Source organism: Caretta caretta, chromosome 7 (assembly GCF_965140235.1).
Source record: "Caretta caretta isolate rCarCar2 chromosome 7, rCarCar1.hap1, whole genome shotgun sequence".
Classification (NCBI taxonomy): domain Eukaryota; kingdom Metazoa; phylum Chordata; order Testudines; family Cheloniidae; genus Caretta; species Caretta caretta.
In genome coordinates, this window is record NC_134212.1 from 83,774,013 (window position 1) to 83,797,556 (window position 23,544).

General features: G+C 43.5%; 1 protein-coding gene across 6 annotated transcripts in view; it reads right to left on the reverse strand.

Moving 5' to 3' along the window:
• Nucleotides 1–23,544, reverse strand: part of CDH23 (cadherin related 23) — a 520,165-nt gene that overhangs the window by 186,945 nt on the left and 309,676 nt on the right. For 4 of the 6 annotated variants that reach the window (XM_048859456.2, XM_075130881.1, XM_048859457.2 and 1 more), the window contains exon 14: nucleotides 1,447–1,511. In XM_048859456.2, coding sequence (XP_048715413.2) covers nucleotides 1,447–1,511 — 65 coding nt within the window. Of the gene's footprint in view, nucleotides 1–1,446; nucleotides 1,512–5,330; nucleotides 5,386–6,552; nucleotides 6,817–23,544 lie in introns of those variants that run through there. The other 2 variants (XM_075130884.1, XM_075130883.1) reach the window with 2 other exon arrangements.

A 23,544-nucleotide genomic window follows, 5' to 3' on the forward strand; every position in this document is an offset into this window, starting at 1 on the left:
AAGGTTTGATGCTGTGCGAATCATCTCATAGGTTCCTCCTGACTGTAACATTTCACAGTTCTATAGCCTCTTCCAACTGAGGATCTCATTGTACTTTTCAGACACTGATGCACCCTCAACCTCTGGGTGGTAGGTGTTATTTACCCCATTTTAAAGACAGAGCAAATGAGGCACCAGGAAAGTTAAAGCCAAACTCCTGAAGAAACTGAGGCACGAAGAGGTCAAAGACAAAATTTTCTAATTTTCTAGCCACCCAAAATTTTCTAGCCACCCAAATCCACATTTAAACACTTAAATAAGCAACCTGATTTTCAAAGGGGCTGAGCAGCTGCAGCTCCCATTGAAGTCAATGGAATCACACCCAGGATAAATTTTGCCCCTTTTAAGCCTTATTGTCAATACCATATTCCTTCCATTGTAGCAAAGGACTCCTGGCCACTCACCCACAGCAGAAGTGAGTCCCATGTGTAGCTCTAATACCATCATAGAAGTGTAGGTATTGGCCTCAAGTTACATATTTGTGCAGCTAGGTCCTGATTAAGCAAAGCAATTAAGCATGTTTCTGTTTAAGCCAGGTTCCTGTTGCTTTAGCAAGCCATAAAAACCTTCATCTAGTAATTCCTGTACTGAACCCAATAACTTGTGGCTGAACAAGAGCCTACCTTTTAAAAAACACCCAACCCAGATTTAAAGACTCCAAGTGATGGGACGATCCCGCATATCCCTTGGTAAACTGTTCCAAAAGTTAACTATCCTCACTGTTAAAATTTGCACTTTATTTCCAGTTTGAATCTGTCAAGCCATAGATGATATTACACCTTTCTCTGATATATTAAAGCTCAGTCTAGTATCAGAAAATTTCTCTCTGTGCAGGTACTTATAGACTGCTTGAGTCTTCTCTTTGATAAATTAAGTAGATTGAGTTCTGTAAATCTCTCATCTTAAGCTGTGCCTGCCAAACCTGAAACCGTTCTTGTAGTTTTTTTCTGAACCCTCTCCAATTTTTCACTATCCTTTTTCCAAGTGTGGACACCAAAACCAGATACAGATCTGGACTGTTATGAACTGGCAGAGATGGCTGGGTGTGGCTTGAACAGTATCTGCACTTAGTATAGGGCTGATCCCATTGAAGTCAATGGAAGTTTTGCTATTCACCTCAATAGGAGTAGGATTCAGCCTTCTGGTATGATCCAGCCCAGTCTGTCCCTCAATTTATGAGCACCCAAATCACACGAGAAATTTAAATAGAAAACAAGCCATGTAAAAACTGGTCTAGGCCTTCTATTAGGGTCAATTTGCCCTCCCTGAGACAGTTTATGGTAGCCGTTCTCTCAAGAGAGACTTCACAGATTAAAGTTACCAACATTCCAATTTTGTAAATTCATGGCAAGACTGAAAGGGGATTTTAAGGAAATGAAACTATCTGAGAAGGTTTGTCGCACTTACCTGTCAGGATCATCACTGAAAAAATAGCTGACTTTCCCATAAGTGCCCACATCATTGTCAGTTGCCTAAAAAAGTTTAAGTACAAAGGGAATATTAATAAGAAAGATGTTTGTGAGAATTTCAACTTAAAAAGTAAATTCTTGATTAGGAAAACATTAAAAAAATCTATAGGAATCTTAATTCAACCTCTCCTTCCTATGGCTGCTGCATTGGTCAGATGGTTCCTTTGACATCCTTCTAGGTTACCTATGTGCTCCCTGTTGTCTAGGATTTCTTGCAGAAAGGGTGGGGGTACGGGGTTGTTACACTTCCCTCAGGACTTCCTCTGAGGGGATAACTATTTAACTCTGTTTTTCTGATCCTCCAACCTGCCATGACTACGTACAGCATGAGCTGCACCCAAAATCCATTCAAAGTGAGTATACAAATCCAGTGCTGCTTTCTGCCCCTTCTCCTTACCAGTGAATTAATAGGCTAACACCAGTGCAGGTTTTGTTAGCTGACATTTTTCATCTGATAAATCTGGGACTCAGATGTTTTTGCTTTCCTGAAACGTATTCTGTGCATGTCCCTGATTCATAGTCTGCCCTAGACAACAACATTCCATCAAATCCTCTTTACACCACTTCCACAAAACTTTAGCAGTAGGAAACTTTTCATATACTCTAACTTACATACCAAGAGCAGCTGGCAGAGTAAACAGTACTCACAAAAATATACCTGTGAACAATGGGGCATAATAAAAGACACAGAAAATTGAAAAGAACATTAATACAATAATTATGAAAGACAAGCTGCTTGAATGGTCCATGATAAAATCCTGCAGAAAGAAAGCATTACAAAAATCCACACAATAATGAAGGGCAGTTACACTAACATGCGGTGGGGGTGGGTGATGATTCCAGAGAAAATTGCAAGGCCTGATTTGCCAAGGAAAGGAAATAAGACATAAAAGTGTGGCGTTTACAGAGGGGAGTCATAGTCCATGTAACTGGGGTCAAGCAATCCTCAATTAAAAGTAGGTAAAAGGGCATTCCCATAGATTGGGCCATTTACTGTTCTCATTTCTCATGTTCAATGGCAACACCCATTGATGCCAGTCTCAATTACGTGAAGATGCAGAAGTACTGAAACTGAGAGTGAGGCACATTTTTACTATTTACTCAGCGTTGACAATGTACTTGGGGCCTTACAAAACACAGACATGGAGCCAGATCCTGCCCCAAAGCTCTTACAGTCCAAAATACAGATACTCTAGGCAAGCCAGAGAAGGGAACAATTTAAAGCTTTGATTTTTATGCCAACTCACTTTATGTGGCTTTACAAGGACAAAAGTAGAGGGAAAATACCAACAGGCATGTTCCACAGCAGATTGCATCATTTTGTGTAATCTCATTTACATTTTCTATTCCCTGTTCAAATGTGACCTGGGAGATAGGTCAAACACATGAAAACTGGTTTTCACTCATCCTGGATCTTCACAACAGATCTGGCACTCAATGGCTTTTGGGACTAGTCCATTGTCACATTGTTTTATTTTTCCTTGATAGCAAGTGGAGTCACTGCGGTTTATCATTCAATACAAATATCTAGTAGACCATGCTGCAGTATGAAGGAAAGAAACAAAACCTATTCATTCATCTGAAATATGAAATCATATCCTGCTTTCCCACTCAGGCGCTCTTCTGATTCCTGCTGGAGGCCAGAGAAAGCTCCCATTGTTGTAACTTCCATGCTTACCCTCCACACTCCCTTAACAACCAATCTCTCTCTCCATGACTGAGGAGGATTAGACAGTCAATTTTCTCCCTTAAACTTCTTGACAAGTCACCAGTGGTCAATGCTAGATACTCACCCCAGCCCACAATTTTCATGGTGTTGGTTTTTTTAAATGAGAGGATCCAAAATACCAGTTCTCAGATAAGTAAGAACCCACTTCTGAAAAGTATTTTCCTGGAAAAAAAGGATGGCTCCAATGGTTAGGGCCTGGGACTCTGGACATTCTACACGCAGGAATTCTGTGGCAGAGCAAGGAACCATGAGATGTTGGGCAAACCACTTAGTCTCTCACTGCCTCAGTTCCCCTTCTCTGAAAAGACACTATTAGCACTCACCTACCTCACTGGAGTGTTGTGAGGATAAATACATCAAAAGCACTGAGATACCATGATAATGGGAGCCAAGTAAGTATCAAAGGTGCACAGATAGAATCCTAACTGGATACTTAAGGTTCTCTTTTTGTAGTAGCAACAGACACGTAATAAGAAAACCTTTGCAAAAACTGTCCTACTTCAATACCCCCATGATCACTTTTTCTGCACTCTTATGTTCCTGAATTATCCAAACAACAGTAGACACCATTCACTGTCAATATTTCACCATAACAATAAAATGCAGACTCTGAAAGGGACAGCTTCATGGTCTATAGGTCAGGTTGGAAAACTCAATCTCGTTACAACAATAGATTCGAATCATAGTAGGGTCAACTCAGCTCTTTACCCTTCCAAGGTAGCTAACATGAGTGACATGCAATTCTTTGTGTGTGGGGCCCGTCAAGTGAAACCTTAACAATAAAAAACCCTCACCCTGGATATTAAAGATCCCAAAGTACTTTTAGTAAGAGGAGGGATATGCCCTGTTGCCCTTATTCCAAAGTCTCCCCTTTTCCACTGATGTGCCAAGTGCCCCCAGAGGGATCTGCACTGCAATCATGCTCATGCATATGGTAGCTCATAAATACAAAAGAAGATATATGGGGACAAAATGTAAATTGTCACTGTGAAGTGCATGCACCAACTACCCCAAAAACATAGTTTTTAATTATCCTGGAATTCTGACTCATTCCTTGAGAGAGAGGGATACTGGCTGTATGAGAGAGACACATGAACACAACCTCTTTTAGAGCCACACAGTATTCTGAAAGGAAAATTATGCAATGTTGCAAATGCCTCTTTGTTTAGAAAGGTAAATTTTCTTTATGTAAGAAGCAGTTTCGTTAGGACACAAGGGGGAAAGAGGGGCTGAGCCGCTGTTACTGTACTTTTAGCTCCTAGCAGAATCTGAGGCCTTTCACCATCAGCAGCCCATCCATGTAAATCGTTTGGAGCTGTGACAGGTTTTGCAGGCTGACCATGGCAAAATAATAACAACCTTCCCAGCAAAATGTGTAAAACTCAAAGTGTCACTCTGGGTGAGCAAGGCAAGATTTGTGGATGTTTTAAAGTCTTTTCTCTAATGAATATATAAAATATGTATGAATGGCAGCAAAGGAAAAGGACCAGAAAATTTTATTTTAAAATGAGAAAAGTGGAATAAAAATCCCAAACTATCTTTTTTTTTAATGTCTTTTCTAAATTGAGCCCTTGTCTGGGTTTCTTTGGTTCCAGTGGAAGAGGGAAAGGCAGGGGCAGAAACACATTTCATTTCATAATGCCATCAAAGGGCTGTATTTTAGGGCTGGCATGGAATAGAACCCTCTCCTGCAACCTTCATGATTTATATACCTTGATTATCCTTGATAGAACAGATGTCCAAGAGTATCACAGAGGGAGGAAACCCCTTTAACGGTGCTTAGCTTGCCTAACAGTTATGGGAGTGGGGAGGAAGAAAGGGGTATGAACAGAGAGAGAGAGAGAAGGAAGAGGAGGAGAAAGTGTGAAAACTATCTGGAGAGAAATCATATATTTCTCAAATGCCTTCCCAACTCAGGCAGTAAGTTCTTAATGCCTAATGCTAGTTGAGTGACACTCCAGCAGTGCACACCTTTAATACCTGCTAGTACATTTAGCTGAACAGCCTTCTGCCTACTAAATGCTGTAATGTTTGATTTATTTATTCTGTACATTATAATTTCATTAAGCAAACCACCCCCTGCCTTTAATTACCACGCAGTTGCCAGGGAGAATCCCACCAGGAGACTGATGATTCTGAAAGGGTCTCTCTCTCTCTCTCAATTCAGGCTGAAATCACTGAGGAGGCCTCTTACTACACACAGAGCCTGCCTCTAGAAAGAAGCGAGAAGCTTTCAATTGCACTCAGCAAATACTCCATGGGGAACTGGATGTCCTGGGGAACTGTGCGGTCCTGGCTGCTTTGTTTGCAGTTGGTGCTGCAGGATGTAGCATTTACACTGAAGCTGTGATGGAAAATGCCTCTGAAGTGCGTTCTTTGTTGCATTAAGTTCCACTTAGTTGAGGCAAGGGAACCAGACCCCTAAATGTAACAGGGGACGGTGTTGCAATCATTCTCCCCTTCCTTAGTCCAAGCACGTCTCACTTCATTTTCCTCTCACAGTAGGGAGTAGAAAGAAAAGGAGTACTTGTGGCACCTTAGAGACTAACCAATTTATTTGAGCATGAGCTTTCGTGAGCTACAGCATCCGATGAAGTGAGCTGTAGCTCACGAAAGCTCATGCTCAAATAAATTGGTTAGTCTCTAAGGTGCCACAAGTACTCCTTTTCTTTTTGCGAATACAGACTAACACGGCTGTTACTCTGAAACCTGTCATTATGCAAGTGGGGAGTAGCTGACACAAAACATTTATTTCTCTTACAAGGACAGCTCCCGCCACAATAAGCAAGGAGAGGTTCCTTACCAGACTACCTACATTTTTCCCTCCTATGAATGAAAGTCCTAGAGGAGGAGTATGAAGGAACAAAAGGGAAACCTTTGCAGGAAATGTCTCTGGTTTTGTTCTAATTCACAGCACCCTTCTTGAAGGGCACATCACAGTGCTGCATCCATGTCCCTAATCATTCTGCATTAAAGAGGCACCCTCAATGCAGAGGATCAGAGCTTTGTCAGACAGGAAGGAGGTCAAACGAAAGTAATTACTGCTTGACTCCCTGTTCCTTCTTTCCCTTTTCTTCATTCAACCTCCCATCCCTCTACAGTAACTCCTCACTTAACGTAGTTATGTTCCTGAAAAATGCTACTTTAAGCAAAACAATGTTAAGCGAATCCAATTTCCCCATAAGAATTAATGTAAACCGGGGAGGGGGGAGGGTTAGGTTCCAAGAATTTTTTTTTGCCAGACAAAAGACATTATATACATATACAGTGTACATTTTAAATAATTTTAAACAAACAATTTAATACTGTACTCACCAATGATGATTATGAAGCTTGGTTGAGGCAGGGGCGTAACAGGGTGGGGGCGTGGGAGCTTGCCCCGCTTCGCCCGCCCGGCGTTCCAGCCAGGGAGCGGGGTTGGGGGCCTGCTGGGCAGAGCAGGGCAAGCCAAACAACCTTATAACAGAACATTGCGGGACTTTACACGAGTATGTTCTCTAAGAGATCAGCAACCTAATAACTAAACAATGTTAACCAGGACGACTAAGTGAGGAGTTACTGCATTCAGTAGGTTTCAGAGGAACAGCCGTGTTAGTCTGTATTTGCAAAAAGAAAAGGAGTACTTGTGGCACCTTAGAGACTAACCAATTTATTTGAGCATGAGCTTTCGTGAGCTACAGCTCACTTCATCAGATGTATACCGTGGAAACTGCAGCAGACTTTATATACACACAGAGAATATGAAACAATACCTCCTCCCACCCCACTGTCCTGCTGGTAATAGCTTATCTAAAGTGATCAACAGGTGGGCCATTTCCAGAACTGCTGTTTGGTCTGGCCAGGATTGCCCCGTAGGAAACCCACATACCTATCAATTTGTGACAGCTCAGCTCCCCCCAGCAAGCCTTCCAAGTGTTTATCCTCCTCTGCCAGCTGGAAGCTGAGAGGTTGCAATTTCCTGTTGGGGTAATCGTCCCGCATGGTCTTTCAGCCTCAGGCTTCAGTTTTTCTTGGCTCAGAATTTGGCTTTGAGAAAGGGTTCCCTAAAGTCTTAGACCAAATGCATTCCACCCCATTAGGGAGAAGGCTAATGAGCAGTCACACAAAACAGCAGATTCCTCATTTTTGATCCAACCTCATCTTTGCACAGAGAGCTTTCAGGCTGCCCTGAGTTAATGTGGCCAATACATCTATCCACAGGTGTCCAGATGGCCCTTCAGCCAAATGGTTCTCAGAGCCCCAACTGTTCACTGAGAGGGAATGGATTTTTGGCTACACCTTTATACAGCACATTAGTACCCACTTTAGCAGGCTGTTCACAAATGAAATAGCACAAGGTGACAAATTCTGTGCATTCCAGGTTCCCTTTATATACTATTAGTATTATTGTTTTAATCAAAGATCCCTTCTTCAGTTCTTGTTGCTCCTGTCTCTTGCTCTGTTCAGATTCATCTCCCGTCAGTCTCTCTAACAAATCCACCATGATTGCTAGCTATATTACACAAATGTGGCATGGGAAATGAACAGAACCTGGACCTTCTGCTCCAAAAACACAGGCTTCTGTAACTCCAGGGACAAGAAATTCTCCATGAATTATTATGTTGCTTTCAGTTTCAGAGTTTATTTAGGCCAAGCTTGTAAATGCCAGGCACACTTTGGTCGTTGCTGTTACAAAGTGTCTAATAAATAAATATTTTCAAAACTTAAAATAAGTTAAAAATAAAAGCTAAATTCATGCCTATGGTATCAATTCATGCCACTGAAAACAATGGAGTTTCACCAGCATATCATGTGCCTCAGTGGATCTATTTTTGCTAAATTGGATTAAATGGGAAGGTGATCCAGCCATATTTGTTGTGGGCCCACGGATGGTGAATTCAGGATGAATCAATGCAGACCTCAGAAATCTGCATGTTGTACAGTTACTGAAAACATCCTGTGTTATGGTGACTCTGTAACCACACAGCAGCCATCCGACTCAGAGAGAGATCATCTTCTATGTTAGGCCCTCAAGATCCCCGTTATCGTAGACACAGTCCCCCGTTTTGATAAACACTGCAATTCAGTTTGAGGCACCAGCTCTAGTTCCTGGGTCAGGAAAAATATCACTCTGCTGGTGTTAAGAAAAGGAAAAGAATAAATCTGAAATTGCACATGTTCAGCAGAAATCTTCATTATTTCTCCTCTCTTTCTGGGGTTAGGTTGGAGGATTTTTACTGCTGTTGAGCGTGAAGAAGTAATAGCACTAAGCTTAGAGAGCAGGCAAATGTTGTGCAAGCTTCACACACATTGCTCGGATATTACACCTCAATTTTGACATGCAATACCCCCTATTATTTCAGTCCTGGGCTCCCACACAGCTCTGCCAGTGCACATCAATCTTTAGCACTCTAATAGTCCCGCCCTAGGCCTCTCCTGAGCAGAGACCGCCAATCATACTACACTTGTAGAGTGGATTCATGGGACGCAGTTCTTATCTTACACTGATGTAAATCAGGAGTAACTTAATTGAAGTAAATGGAGTTACACTGGTGAAACTGAGATCAGAATCAGATCCCTTCTGGGGAAAACTGCACTTTATAATGCATGCGCACATCTATACATTTTTACCATGCATGTTCAAGTCTTCATTTTAAGTGGTAGAGACTGCTACAGTTAAGTTGCATGTTCTTTTCCATTTTAATTGCACCATCTTCCATTTGCTTATTACTTTCCCAAACTTCCACATAATACACTGAAATTTTCTAAGGGTTGTCACTGCTCAAAGATAAATCTGCACAAAAATCAGTTACCCTTTATTTAAAAACAAAGAGTGAAAAATTACCCTTTACTCATTCTTAACAAAAAGGGACACCGTCATAGGACCTAACCACATCAACCACACCATCCAGGGCTCGTTCACTTGCACATCGACCAATGTGATATATGCCATCATGTGTCAGCAGTGCCCCTCTGCCATGTACATTAGCCAAACCGGACAGTCTCTTTGCAAAAAAATAAATGGACATAAATCTGACATCAGCAATCATAACATTCAAAAACCGCTAGGAGAACACTTCAATCTCTCTGGTCACTCAATAAACAGATCTCAAAGTGGCAATTCTTCAACAAAAAAAACTTCAAAAACAGACTCCAATGTGAAGCTGCAGAACTGGAATTAATTTGCAAACTAGATACCATCAGATTAGGGCTGAATAAAGACTGGGAGTGGTTGGGTCATTACAAAACATAAATTTAATTTCCCCAATACTAATTTCTGCCTACTGTTACTCACACCTTCTTGTCAACTGTCTGTAATGGGCCACTCTCATTACCACTACAAAAGTGATTTTTTCCTCCCTTGGTATCCTGCTGTTAATTGAATCGTCTTGTTAGACTGACCTAACACTTGCTAAAGCAACCCACAACCTTTCATGTATTTATACCTGCTCCTGTATCTTTTACTTCATACATCCGATGAAGTGGGTTCTACCCACAAAAGCTTATGCCCAATAAATTTGTTAGTCTCTAAGGTGCCAAAAGGACTCCTCGTTTTTTTTCTGCCCCCGCCCCCCAGCAAATTCAAATCTTGCTGTTAAATTTTTTGCTTTGTTTTGTTTTTAAGAGCTCTACAGCTGAAATGATGGGGTAGAAAGATTAAATTTGGGAAATAAAAGTCAGTGCTAAGCATGAATGCCTTGGGAGTGTTTCTTGTGACAACAGGGTTTAAATTCACCACATTAGGATCCAGTGACAACTCACACTTTGCACATGTGAAGCACAATTAGAATGGGATTTTGTCACTCAACTTGTCAGGTGAACCAACCTAGACAGCAGTTTGTGTATGTATTGGGGGGGGGGGGGGCTAATTTAGCTGCATAATGAAAAGGGTCCTGTTAAACACAGTTATATTAGGTACCAAAATGCTTTTAAGGATGGAATTTTCAAAAGCACCTAATAGGACCTGTGTTCCTGTTAGTTTCAGGTGCTTTAGAAAAATCACACTCTTAAAAACATTTTGGTATCAAACATTTTTTTGTTAATAATAAAACAGCTTGATGCAACTGAATCTTTGCACTCTGACATCTATAGGACAGATATTATCATTGCTATAACAACATCTATATTTTACTGTGAAAAGATCAGACCATTATTATTAAAAAGTCACCATATACACATAGGTACTGCTTGTCATTTTCAACAGACATGAGATTACACCAAAGCCTAGGATCTGAACACTCTTTGACCTTACAGGGTCTGAAAACCTGATCCACTCTAGTTTTCCATGTGCACGTCAATAATATCATGCCCAGAGGTGAAAGTAAGCCGGTGCACCCCGGTACGGTGTACTGATAAGAGCCGGTGCGCCGTACCGGGACTGGCTTTCCCAGACAGCAATTTAAAGACCTGGGGTAATGGCAGCAGAATTCTGGCAGGGATTTAAAGGGCCCAGGAGCTCCAGCTGCCGCTATCGCCCCGGCCCTTTAAATCCCCGCCAGACCCCTGCTGCTGAAGCCCTGGGGTAGCGGTGGCAGCCCCAGGCCCTTTAAAACTCTGCCAGAGCCCCAAGGTAGTGGTGGCAGCCGGGAGCCCCCAGAGCTCCTCAGTGATTTAAATGGCCTGGGGCTCCAGCTGCGGTAGCAGCAGCTGGAGCCCTGGGCCCTTTAAATTGCCCCAAGCTGGTAGCTTGGGTGTGATTTAAAGGGCCCCAGGTTCCCAGCCACCACTACCGCAGCTGGAGCCCCAGGCCCTTTAAATCAAGATTTAAAGGGCCCGGGGATTTAAGGCCCTGCCTCGTCTGGTTAAGGCCACGCCTCTTCCAGTTGAGGCCACGCCCCCTGCTCAGGACTCCAGTGTACCGGTAAGTCCTCTAACTTACTTTCACCCCTGATCATGCCTATCCAGGAAAAGGATTTTCCCTATGTATGCCATGCCAAGGATTTTCGAAGGATATTCACTGTGAGTGCCCATCTTCTTCAAATACTTTTGCTCTCCAGTTGCAATGCTTGGTGTGTTCCCCTCATCCTGCCATGATCTTTAGATGTATTATATTCGTTAATGACTTGCTTTGTGGGGGACTCATCAGATGTGTGAGAGTCATCTTGGCAGCTGTTTAGGTGAGAAAATTACAGAACCAAGCTGAACAGCCCCGACATCCAGCCTGCCAATCAAGTGACACTGAAGTCTGATATGAGGGGGCATGAACTTTTAGATATTAATTTACAAAGTGTTCTTTATTTACAACTTGCTATGATAAAATCTTTCAAAAAATAAAGTATAGACCATTTCTTTTTCCCCAGAGCTTCCCCTCAGGAATTAGGAAATGGAACATTCCATAAACTCTTAAAAACAATGAAAGAGGAGGGTTTTTTTTTGCCTGTCGGAGCCCAGTGTTTAACCAACCATCACTTTGTTTCCTAAACCCCAAGTGCAGCGTAAAAGGACAGTAACAGTCAGATAAGAAGGCTTTTCAGAATGCTTGGATTGGCCGGTGATGAGGTAATGATTTATAACAGGCTTGACAATGCTACTGAGGGCTGGCATTACCAGCAAAACTAATTCCCTCATTTGGCCCTTTATAATTGCATTTGTAAGTGCTTATTTCAGTGATGGACAATGCTGGGGAAGTGTAATTTTCTTTTGCTGACAAAAAACCAACCAGGGGAAAAAAGAAGGTTAAAAGAAGGTTAGTGTAGTACAAGGTGAGAAGAGCTGCTCCACGGGGCCACGGCATGTTGAATGTGAACTTTGGCAGCCCCTAGAGATATCAAAACCATGCTCTGTGCAGAGCTTAATTCTGTGATTTCCCAGCATGTAAAACAAAACTACTAACAAATTGCACAGAAAGAGTCGTTGGCAATTTTCATGGCTGATTTCCTTCCTTCTGAAAAAAACCCTTCTCCTTCTCCAGCATTTTCCACACACTTGAGTGGCAGAAATGCAAGGCCAGGTAGTAGCTCTGATGCACCCAGCCTGCTGGCTCAGAAACGGCTTTTGCTACATGTGCTAGCTACTCCAGGACAGTGCTAGCATGTTATTGCCATGCTAAAATACCAGCAAGCTGCTGAGGTAAACAACACTTGGCACTTTCAGTTGTAATTGTTTCTAATGGATACAATGAGCCCAATTCTCTTTTCCCTTAAACGAGTTTTCCAGCGTAACGTCAGTGGCATTACTTCTGATTTACACCAGTGTAAATGAGAGGAGAATCAGGCTCAGTGGATGTTCTGGTGATGACAGGCCCATGTCATGTGGTGTGCACACTCCTATCTCACACAGAGGCAACCAGGGAAATGATACAGGTTCCTGCACAAAATATTCAAATACAGGCGAGTTGCATCATACGCACATTTAACGTACGTGAATTCAACTACACGTGCTTGACAAAAAAAAAAGAAAAAAGAAAAAACAACAAGATACCTGTAAATAGTGCAGGCGGTTCCACCCACCATTCCACTCAGTGAGAGGATGCTCCAGAGTGAGCGTGAGATGGGAGACGTGAATCTGCTGTTTCCTCAGTTGGTCCCAGTTCCCATGTGCCTCTCATAGTGTGAGCATCTTGCCACGCTGAATATGATTCTAGTGTTTAAAGATACATATTTTTCGTACAACATGGCCCCTAAACGCAAGCCAACTACTTCATCTGGTGCTCAACTGAAGAAATAGCGATCTGTTCCAATGCTGGAGGAAAAACTGGCTGTGTTAGGATTATTGAGAGACAGTATGTCAGTCTTCAACATGGTGCGTAAATATGGCCGCAAAGAATCTAGCATCCATGCCATCAAGATTTGAGAGAGAGAAATTCGTCAAGCCATGGCATCAAGTGCTCCAATAACTGCTAAGGTGACGAGCCAGGTGTGTGATAAGACTTTAGTGAAGACTGAAAAGGGATTAAATTTATGGCTGGAAGACATGAATTGTAAATGTGTGCCTATCGATGGCAACACGTTGCGAGAAAAGGCTCTTAGCCTCTATGTGCTGTTCAAACCTCCCACCAAAGAGGGACAGCCTTCTGTTGAGAAGGAATTCAAAGCCAGCCAAGGTTGGCTTCACAGTTTTAGGAACTGCTTCAACCTCAAAAACGTGCAGACTACTGATGAAGCTGCATCTGCCAATGAAGAGGCAGCAAAAGCCTACCCCAAACAATTAAACAAAATCATAGAAGAAAAGCGCTAACTTCTGGAACAAGTTTTTAATGCTGACGAGACTGGGCTCTTCTGGAAAAAAATGCCCAACCACACTTACACTTCGAAATCAGAAAGACAAGCCCCTGGCTTCAAAGCAGCTAAAGACCGTGTGACTGTGTTATTTTGTGGCAATGTGGCTGGGCATTTAATAAAGATGGGCTTGCTCTACAGGGCTGCAAATCCCCGTGCCCTAAAAGGCAAGAACAAAAATCTCCTGCCTGTGTTCTGGCAATCAAATAAAAAGGCTTGGGTGACAGCAGCTTTATTTCTGGATTGGTTCCACAAGTGTTTCATTCCGGAGGTCAAGCAGTACGTCGAAGAGAAAGGGCTTGACTTTAAAGTGTTGCTGATCATAGACAATGCTCCTGGCCACCCTGCGGCACTCCAGTTTGCGCATACCAATGTCAAAGTCGTCTTTCTCCCCCCAAATACCACCTCCATCCTCCAACCTCTCGACCAAGGCATGATTCGCTGTTTCAAGGCCACATACATGAGGCTTATGTTCTCATGGATACGTAGCGCTATGGATGCTGATCCCAATCTTAATATGATGGAGTGTTGGAAGTCCTTCAACCTTGCTGATGACATCACTTATATTAAACAGGCAATGGATGCAATCAAGCCGGAAACAGTCAATGCATGTTGGCGAACCTTATGGAAAGAATGTGTGAATGATTTAAAGGGTTTCCCAACCATTGACAAAGAAGTGAAACGCAAGTGAAACGCATTGTTCAGGTGGCCAGGCAAGTGGGTGGTGATGGCTTCGTCAACATCCTTGAGGAAGAAATTGAAGAATTAATTGAGAGCCATAGAGAAACACTGACTAACGAAGAGTTAGAGGAACTGATAAAATTGTGTACAGAAGACGAAAATGACGATGACGAACAGGAAGAGCCAGCAAATTGGAATTTTCATAAATTTGCTGAAGTGTTCCAAGCAGCAAAACACTTGAATGATTTAATTTCTGAATACGATCCCTCTATGGAATGAAGCCTCAAAATCACACATAGTCTTATGGACGATTTGAGACCGTATCACGAAATGCTTGAGCGGCTCAAGAGACAACAGTGACAGTTGCTGATCACCATGTTTTTCAAGGAAAAACAACCAGCAGCAGATGAGCGTATGCAATCAACTTCTCGAGCTGAACCAGAGTCAACCACTTTGTCTATGACTCACTCTCCGTCACCCAAGCTCTCTGTCACCTCCATCTCCTGGATCAACATCAAGCCCTGATGACCCCCTGTAAATACCCCCCTGTAATTAAAAATACAGTATTGTAAAATTATAGTTTGCATATGTACTCTTTATTATATACTGTACATTGCTGTATACATTATACATATTACTGTACAGGGTTGTATACACAAAACAATGTACAGTATACTGTACTTTATGGGCGATTTAAGGGATTTTCAAGGGTAATTTTGACTATACGTGATTTTCACCTTACACGCTGACTTTAGAACCTAACCCCCGCATAAGATGCGACTCCACTGTAGGGTCTGCCCAGTGTCGCCTGCAAAGGTCAAACTGAAAACATGGGTCTATATCTGTACTTTTATAAGCTGTCACCGCTGCAGTCCATTTCTAGAGACCATTTATGTACAGTCAAACTCCAGAAGAGTGCCAGAAAGACAAGATCTAAAGAAGACAAAGGAGTAATTCCCTGAACCACACTGCAGTGAATTAATATGCTCATGAGACACTGTGCAGCTACACTGTGTTACCTGTGTGTACTGTGAGTTATATTTGTGGATAGAGACTAGCATATTGTGGGTGCTACCATAATACAAACACATTTTACATGTATATGTGTATAAAGCATACATCTATACAAGTATACACACAGAGGCACATCCCATTCTCTTCTGGGTAGTTTTATCTTAATATATAAATATCTCTTGCACTCTCCCACAGGCCACACACACAGTGATACATATATTCAAAAATACCTACTCACACATTCACACCCCCCAGCCAATGCACAAACGTTCCCTTCTCAAACATACCTATCTTGCACACATGTGCATTCTCGCAACACCTTACACCTGTCACACATGCATATACATTCCCCCCTCCATTCCTAGGCACCTATCACCCATACACACCAGCAGGAAGCTTGTGACGGGAATCAGCATGAGAGCAGCTGCTACTCTAGACCTGCTACAAGACAAAAGTGGAAGCCAAAGCTGTAGAGCAGTTCTGCTCTTGTGCACAAATCTGCAGAAAAAGGCATGTCGTACAATTTGTTCAGGAAACAATAGCAATGTTTGACATGTCATAAGGATTGATGGAGCAGAAATTTACATGGGAGAATGCATTTTTAAACAGCTCCACGGAGCCCTGGTGTTTTGCCGGTAATGGTTTCAACATTCATCATTCACTGAGCCCCACTGAGTAACTCCTTAAAGGACAGAAGATTAACTCTACTCACAGCAGCTTCAGGGAGGCACAAAGAGAGGAGGAAGGAAGGAATTTAAAGATACAGAAGCATTTTCTACAAACAATGGGAGCAGAAGAATGTCTAGACTGTAAGAGCCCTTTAAAATACACCCTCTAAGCTCTGACAGTGCTTCTTGAATGCTTCCTCCACTGCCATGTTCACCCATCATCAATATGGGGGGGACCCTCCCAATTAAAAGGTTAGACTAGCAGTCTTCTAATGAACACTTAACCCTTATGTGGTCACAATGTGCAGCACTGGATGTTTTCGAAGTACTGCCCAGATATCAATTCATCTTCGCTGCATCCCTGTGAGAGAGGGAATATTACCCCACACCCATTTTATAGCTCAGGAAAAAAGCTCAAGTAACGTACCCAAGGCCACAGAGTGGGGATTAAAACCCAGGAGTGCCCTATGTAGAATCCGCTAGACTACGCGGCCTTCTATTCGCTGCCCCTGACTGAATCTCCTGTGACCAACTCTCTAAAGACATATGCAGGATCTCTTATGGAACATCTATATCCTGAGGTTCCCCAATGCTCAGAAACATGCCTGCATGGGGAAGGGGAGGGGTGGAACACTGAACATACCTCAGTATAAGAAACAAAAATGCAGACAGACACACGTATGCACAATCCTCTGCTGCAACCAGTGTAGTGTGCATCACTATGTCTACACCAGGGGTCGGCAACCTTGGAGAAGTGGCATGCCACGTCTTCATTAATTAAAGGTTTCACATGCCAGAAATAAATTTTACATTTACAGGGGCCCCCCAACGGAACCCCAGACTGGTAGCGGGCTAAGTGCTGCTGGTCTGAGGTTCCGTCTGCCGCCCGTGCTGCCAGTCTGGGCTTCCGTCTGCTGGCCCCTGCCAGCCGGGGTCCTGGCCACCAGCCCCGCTCAGCCTGCTGCCGGCCCGGGGTTCTGTCCATCCAGGCCGGCAGCGGGATGAGCGGGGCCGGTGGCCAGGATCCCGGCTGGCAGCAGAGTGCCACTAAAAATCAGCTCACCTGCTGCCTTTGGCACGCGTGCCACAGGTTGCCGACCCCTGGTCTACACTGATTAAATACCTGCGGCTGGCCTTTGTCAGCTGACTGGGGCTCAGGTTTTGGGGCTCACACTGTAAAATTGCAATGTTGTCATTTGGGCTCAGGTTGGAGCCTGGGTTCTGGGACCCTACCCCCTCATAGGGGTTCGAGTCCCAGAGGGCACACTGTGCTTGTGAGTACCACTATGTTTGAGGCATACTGGGCAGATACTTCCTTGCAGCTTTGCTGAACCTCCTGTGATAACTTCATTGATCTAACAGATGATCTACCTGAACCAACCTGCCCCAAAGTGAGAGAATTCAGCCTCACTGCTCATTTGGTCTGGGCTCCCCGTTTCTGCTGATAGATTTCACCTGTAACCTAGAGGGAAACCTTCCCCAGCTCACTTTTTCTGGAATGAGATGGAAACTCTTCCCTCCCCCACCCCAAGTTAAACATGGTTTGCCATGGAAATGGATCTTTGAGGTGATTGGCTAGCAAAAACACAGTGGAAGAATAATTAATTCCCTTTGACTTGGAGGAACATGCTATGGAGTGGATGTGAACTTGTAGGGTCCTGCTACAAGATGTTCTCATAATTAGAAATGAAAAAAGCCCTGAAGAGGTGGAAGGAGAAAATGTTATCTAGGAAAATAATGTTCCCATTCCTATTGAATCCCCATTACTGGGACTGGGGAGAAGGATAGCAACAAGCTGGAAGTGTGTGGGGTAGGGTAAGGAGTAGGAGAGGGCAAAGGTTGGACTAATGGGAGGAAATGGAAGAGGTGAGAGGAGAGGAAGGAAAGGAAGACAGAGAGGATGGGGAGAGTGAGAGAAGAAATGCCAGGGGATAGAAGTGGGAGGGAGTTGCTGCGGGTTTGCAATTTAATCCTAAAAACCATCTCACCAAATCTGGAACACAGCACATACTGTATAATGAAGCCATAAATAAAATCATCCCTTGGGGAGATTTAATTCAGCAAATCAAACGAAATTTAACCCCTCACATGCAGTTCCTTGACCAGGTCATTTAAAAAAAGAATGCATGTTTTTCTGAGAGGGAAGATGACCAGCCCACCCTTTCCCTTTGTGGCGCAGACACTCTTGAGGGAAAGGGTCCAGTTTCAGATATTATTGTTATTAATAATTGCGGTCAAAGTGCTCAGTGCTGTACAAGAGACAGATATCACGTCAGTCTGCACCCTGGAGAGCTTGCAATCTAACAGAGAGACACGGAAGACAGGATGGACTGGGAGACCCAGAGGAATGAATTACCTTCATTCATTGCAGCTCTGTCCAATGGGAAAACCCCCTTCCCACCAACTGAATCTCTCATGTTTGAAAGTATAAGGAGTTTGGTGTCTCTCTTCTCTGTCACCGCATGGGGCATGGTCATAGCTGACTCTAGCTTAAGGAAATGGGGAACGCTGAATGAGAAAAGTCAAACCCCAATCCCTCCCTCGCACTTCTCCTCCACTGCCTGCTACCTGAGCATAACCCACACAGGCTTCACCCACTAGATGTAACAGTAGCCACCAGTCAATGGATATGGATCATGTAACCTAGTAGGTTATAGCCTTTTGTAGCCTACCACGTCGCCTGACACAGGCTGTTGTTATAGAAGAGCATAGTCCTTTGACATTGTGACTTGGCATCCTTACACCAGCCCTCTGTTCATTTGCCTTTCAGAAACTGCTGGAAGAAAGACGACAGAAAAATACTGAGACTGGAGGAAAAGGTTTTGGGCATCTTTTTTGGGGGGTGAGGACCTCCCAACCCTTCCACTTCTGAAATCATCTTGGAGTCTCCCTTCACGTTGACATTATCAGGTTATACACATCAGAAAATGTTGCACAGGAAAAACCACGTCTGAGAAATCACATGAGGACTCTCACTTCTAATTGCAAAACACAGAGATTTGCCTGTCAGCATCGCTAGTGCTTGCTGGTTGACTCCAGATCAGTGTTCTGTCCAGCATGATGGGGACTCAGTCTGGGACTCTGAGTGCTACTGGAATACTCAAACAAACAAGCCAACTAATAATAAACGATACATCAAGAATGTCATAATAAGAAGGTTGAAATGATGATCACAGCTGCTAGGCAGATGTGAAGGAGGGGCTGGATTATCTGGGGAAAAGATGTCCCAAGAGGAATGAGGTGCATAAAGCCTTAGGTATATCACCGAGAAATGTTAAGGGTAAAATTTTCAAAAGGGCATGAGTTACTCAGGAGCCTATGTCCCATTGACAGTCAAAGAAAATCTACTCTTTTGTCACTGCCTTTGGGGAGGCTTGGTTCAAGCTTTGTCCAGGGAGCAAGAGAGAGACAGAGAGTCTGCATGGAGGTGGAAAAGCCGGCACTGTCATACCTGGTGAACCCCTGCTGGACACAGACAACAAATTAATGACACTTGTGGCCTCTCCCGTGCAGCCCTCATTGCAGGCATGACAAATGACCCTGGCAGGGGTGATCTTTACTCTGTGTGTGTGTGTGTGTGTGTGTGTGTGTGTCTTTATTCTCCTTCCTGCCTCTCCTCCTCATCATCGGTTGCATCCGATGAAGTGAGCTGTAGCTCACGAAAGCTCATGCTCAAATAAATTGGTTAGTCTCTAAGGTGCCACAAGTACTCCTTTTCTTCTTGCGAATACAGACTAACACGACTGCTACTCTGAAACCTCCTAATCAATAGCAATTCTAAGCAATACATATTAACTAAAAATAACCCTTCCCCTGAAAGTCCACAGCTGCTGAGAGTATGGCCATGATATTTGTTTAAAAAAGGGGGGATTCTGTTCATGCCACAACTGGAGGCTACAAGGAGCAGGGCTAGGGAGAGAAAGGAATGAGACAGCAGCCACAACAACCCCAGCTGATGAGAGAATTCCATTTCATTTAGGTTTCAGAATAGCAGCCGTGTTACTCTGTATCTGCAAAAGGAAAAGGAGGACTTGTGGCACCTTAGAGACTAACCAATTTATTTGAGCGTAAGCTTTCGTGAGCTACATCTCCGATGAAGTGAGCTGTAGCTCACGAAAGCTCATGCTCAAATAAATTGGTTAGTCTCTAAGGTGCCACAAGTCCTCCTTTTCTTTTTGCGAATACAGACTAACACGACTGCTACTCTGAAACCTCCTAATCAATAGCAATTCTAAGCAATACATATTAACTAAAAATAACCCTTCCCCTGAAAGTCCACAGCTGCTGAGAGTATGGCCATGATATTTGTTTAAAAAAGGGGGGATTCTGTTCATGCCACAACTGGAGGCTACAAGGAGCAGGGCTAGGGAGAGAAAGGAATGAGACAGCAGCCACAACAACCCCAGCTGATGAGAGAATTCCATTCCATTTAGGTTTCAGAATAGCAGCCGTGTTACTCTGTATCTGCAAAAGGAAAAGGAGGACTTGTGGCACCTTAGAGACTAACCAATTTATTTGAGCGTAAGCTTTCATGAGCTACATCTCCGATGAAGTGAGCTGTAGCTCACGAAAGCTTATGCTCAAATAAATTGGTTAGTCTCTAAGGTGCCACAAGTACTCCTTTCCATTTAAGATGTCACTCTGCAGGCCTGCCCAGGCAAAAGGAATGAAGCCTGACACTAGGGCTGTTAGATAAAGGAGTTCCCAGGTTTGTTTGTTATTGTTGGGGGGGTTTTAGTCTCTTTTTTATTTAAAAACCAGGAAATAAAAATTGATGGGGAGCAAATTGCTTTGGCCAGAAGCTCTCTGCTTAAAAGAGTTGTAGCAAGAAAGCAATTACCTAACGTCAAAAACCTGTCAAAGCATCAGTGTGACCTGCCAGCCTCCTGGTGATACTCTGTGGGGTGAGCAGCAGCGAAATGGGACCATGAAAAAGGAACGAGGTCTGTCTACAGTATGCCAAATTGCCTGCCTGGCTGAAAATACTCCAGTCCACCTCTCACAGAGTCTTAATCTTTAACATGGAATGTTGGGCCTTAGCCATGAAAAGGAGGCAGCAAAAGGAAGATTCCCCCTCGCCCCTTTTGTAGGCCTTTTTTAGGAAGTAATTTGAGCAAAGGCATTGTCTTATATTCACTCAGTTGTACAACACACAGCTCTGTACCACAGCCACTTTGCTCTGTGCCTCAATACTGATCTGAGGAACCATTTCCAGAGATGAAAGAGTAGTTAACTCTCTTCAGACTGCAATCAGTACCAGTTCCAACAGGAGTTTCGTGGACATTTTTCCACTAGGAACTAGATTTGAGAGTCACACTGACCAATGAATGATCCATCATCAGGTAGTAATACCTTGCATTACTGATCAAAGCCAAATTCATGAAAGTGACTTAGAAATGAAAAGCTCTGAATTCCCATATGAGCTTGCCAAGCCATCCAATCCCACACCACTGGGAAACTTCAAAGCAATATTCGAGAGGTGAAACATTTTACGTGGCAACTTATGATCATTACTGACCAGACTCAGACCAACATCCTAGAGTTAAAAAGGTTACAGATGTTACCGTTTGTTCCCCAGACATCCATTTCCCTCATCTTGGCCACAGCTGAACCAGGATCTAGTGATGGTTAGTTCTTCTATGTACTGCTACCAGGCTCCAGCATCACCCAAACTTCATCACTGTTTCTAGAATGTTAGCGAACAAATAGCTCTTCCGTAAAATATCTGTCGGAAGTTGGTGTACTAGCAAATAGCTCTAGTGATATTCACTGAATATTGTACTCCCTGAAAAGCAGCATACATGCTGATTGTAACACAACTGGATATTTGGAAAGAGAGAGACTGAACAGTTAACCGGGGGAATAATCATTTGTATACAAAAACAGATCAATATCTGGTAGGAATTCCACTTAAACTATTATAAATTCCGCAAATGAAAACGCCATCTTCCCCAGTATCACTTTCAGGAACCTCTCTCTTTCGGTGTCATCTAAAGAGTGGAACCTGGGCAGGAGATTATAATCAGGAGCTACCAGAGATGACCTGCTGATCAGAATTAGTGAGCTGGAGAAGTGTAAAGGTGATTGGTTGGGGGAGAGGGAGGAGGAGAGGAAAGAAGCAGGGAATCGAGGAGATGGAGGGCTGCTAAGAGCAGGACACTGTGAAAATTTAAAGTGGTGCTTGAGCAGCTTGAGAGTGCAGAGTCGGAAAGGATGTGGGGGGTTAAAAGTAAACTAACAACCCCAGAGACCTCTTGCTGAGACTGGCATGGGGAAAAAGGCCAATCAACCACCCTGGGAATTACAAAGCTTCTCTCACCTCCTCTCCCAGCTGTTAGAAAAAACAACAGCTTCTCTTGATTGTGTTTTATAACAGCAGTCCCCTCAACATCAGCCAGCCTCTAGACCAGTTAGTACTGTTATCCATGCAGCAGCCGCCTCGATTTAGCATGGAGTAATTTACCGCAGTCAGGCTGTTAGCAGTTGGAGATTATGGTCTAAAATTTATTCAATAGTCGTGCTATATGAAGGCAGCCATTTCGTAGAGAAGTAGACATTTACTATGGGGTTCCAGATACACTCATTCTCCCCCCCCCTTTTATTTTATTCCCCAAGGTGACACCAATACAATTTAGACATTCGCCTCACCAGGTTTTATTGGAGCTCTGTGATTGGGCCAGGCACAAGTTCTCTGCTAATGAACCGTATTGATTTCATATTCTCTTGTTGTCCACCTAAATGGCAAGCAGCACATCTGATAGATTAAATAACCACACAATTGCCTGGCTGACATCTCAATCACTCTGCTGTTAGGTCGCTAATGAATTTTACAGCCCAGCAAAACGAAAGAAATTAAGGTCAAAGTCTGATGCAGGAAATATAAATCACCAACAATCTTTGAGATATTCACGAACGCTCATACATATAATTCTTCACTTGCCTCTCTCCCCTTTGCCGCCATTAGCAACTCCACCTTATCCAAAGAACAGAGCTGATAAAGCACTAAGAATCAGGAGTTTTGTCTTGGACTGAGGAGTGGGAGGGGCAACCCATTTTGGAGCAGGAGTGAAATTACAACAAGATCCCACCTAGAGGAGCAGAGACCTAGAACCAGTCCTAATCTGAAGGTGGGTGTGAACAGGTCAGATCCCAGTGGGGAGGAATGGGACAGCATGGCCCAGTCTTTGTCCAAAAGGAATGAAGGTAATTCAGCCTGGTATCATCTACAACTAATAACCCCTCTTAATGTTAAGCAGCACGTAGGTATAATTTGTGACAGGAATTTTATCATTTAATGTTCTGCTGTCAGAGAAGCAGAAAAAGTGATATTATGGCCAGGGCTGCTTCACGCAAAGCTAGGGGTTCTTACAAAGCAATTCAATTTCCCTGCACAGACATAGATGAGGAAGCCCAAGAGTCAATGAGAAGCCACCCGCCAAGCCAACTGCATAGGGAGTGGAGAGAGGGGCAACAGGAAGTATGTTCAGAACTGGAGTGTGCATTTCTGGAGTTAGGGAGACAATGGATGGAAGTTTAATGATAAACAGGAAGGGGTGAGGAGGAACTTGTGATTTCATCCAGCTAAGGCACTGAGGTGACATCCCCCAATTCCCCAAGGGCCTGAAATTACCACCCACACAGAGGTATCAGTTGTACATGAGCAGCCTGAACTGCACACCAAGCAGCACTGGAGTATGCACAGTAAGGATCAACTTCACCATAGACATTTCAACCTCTCAGTGGTGGGG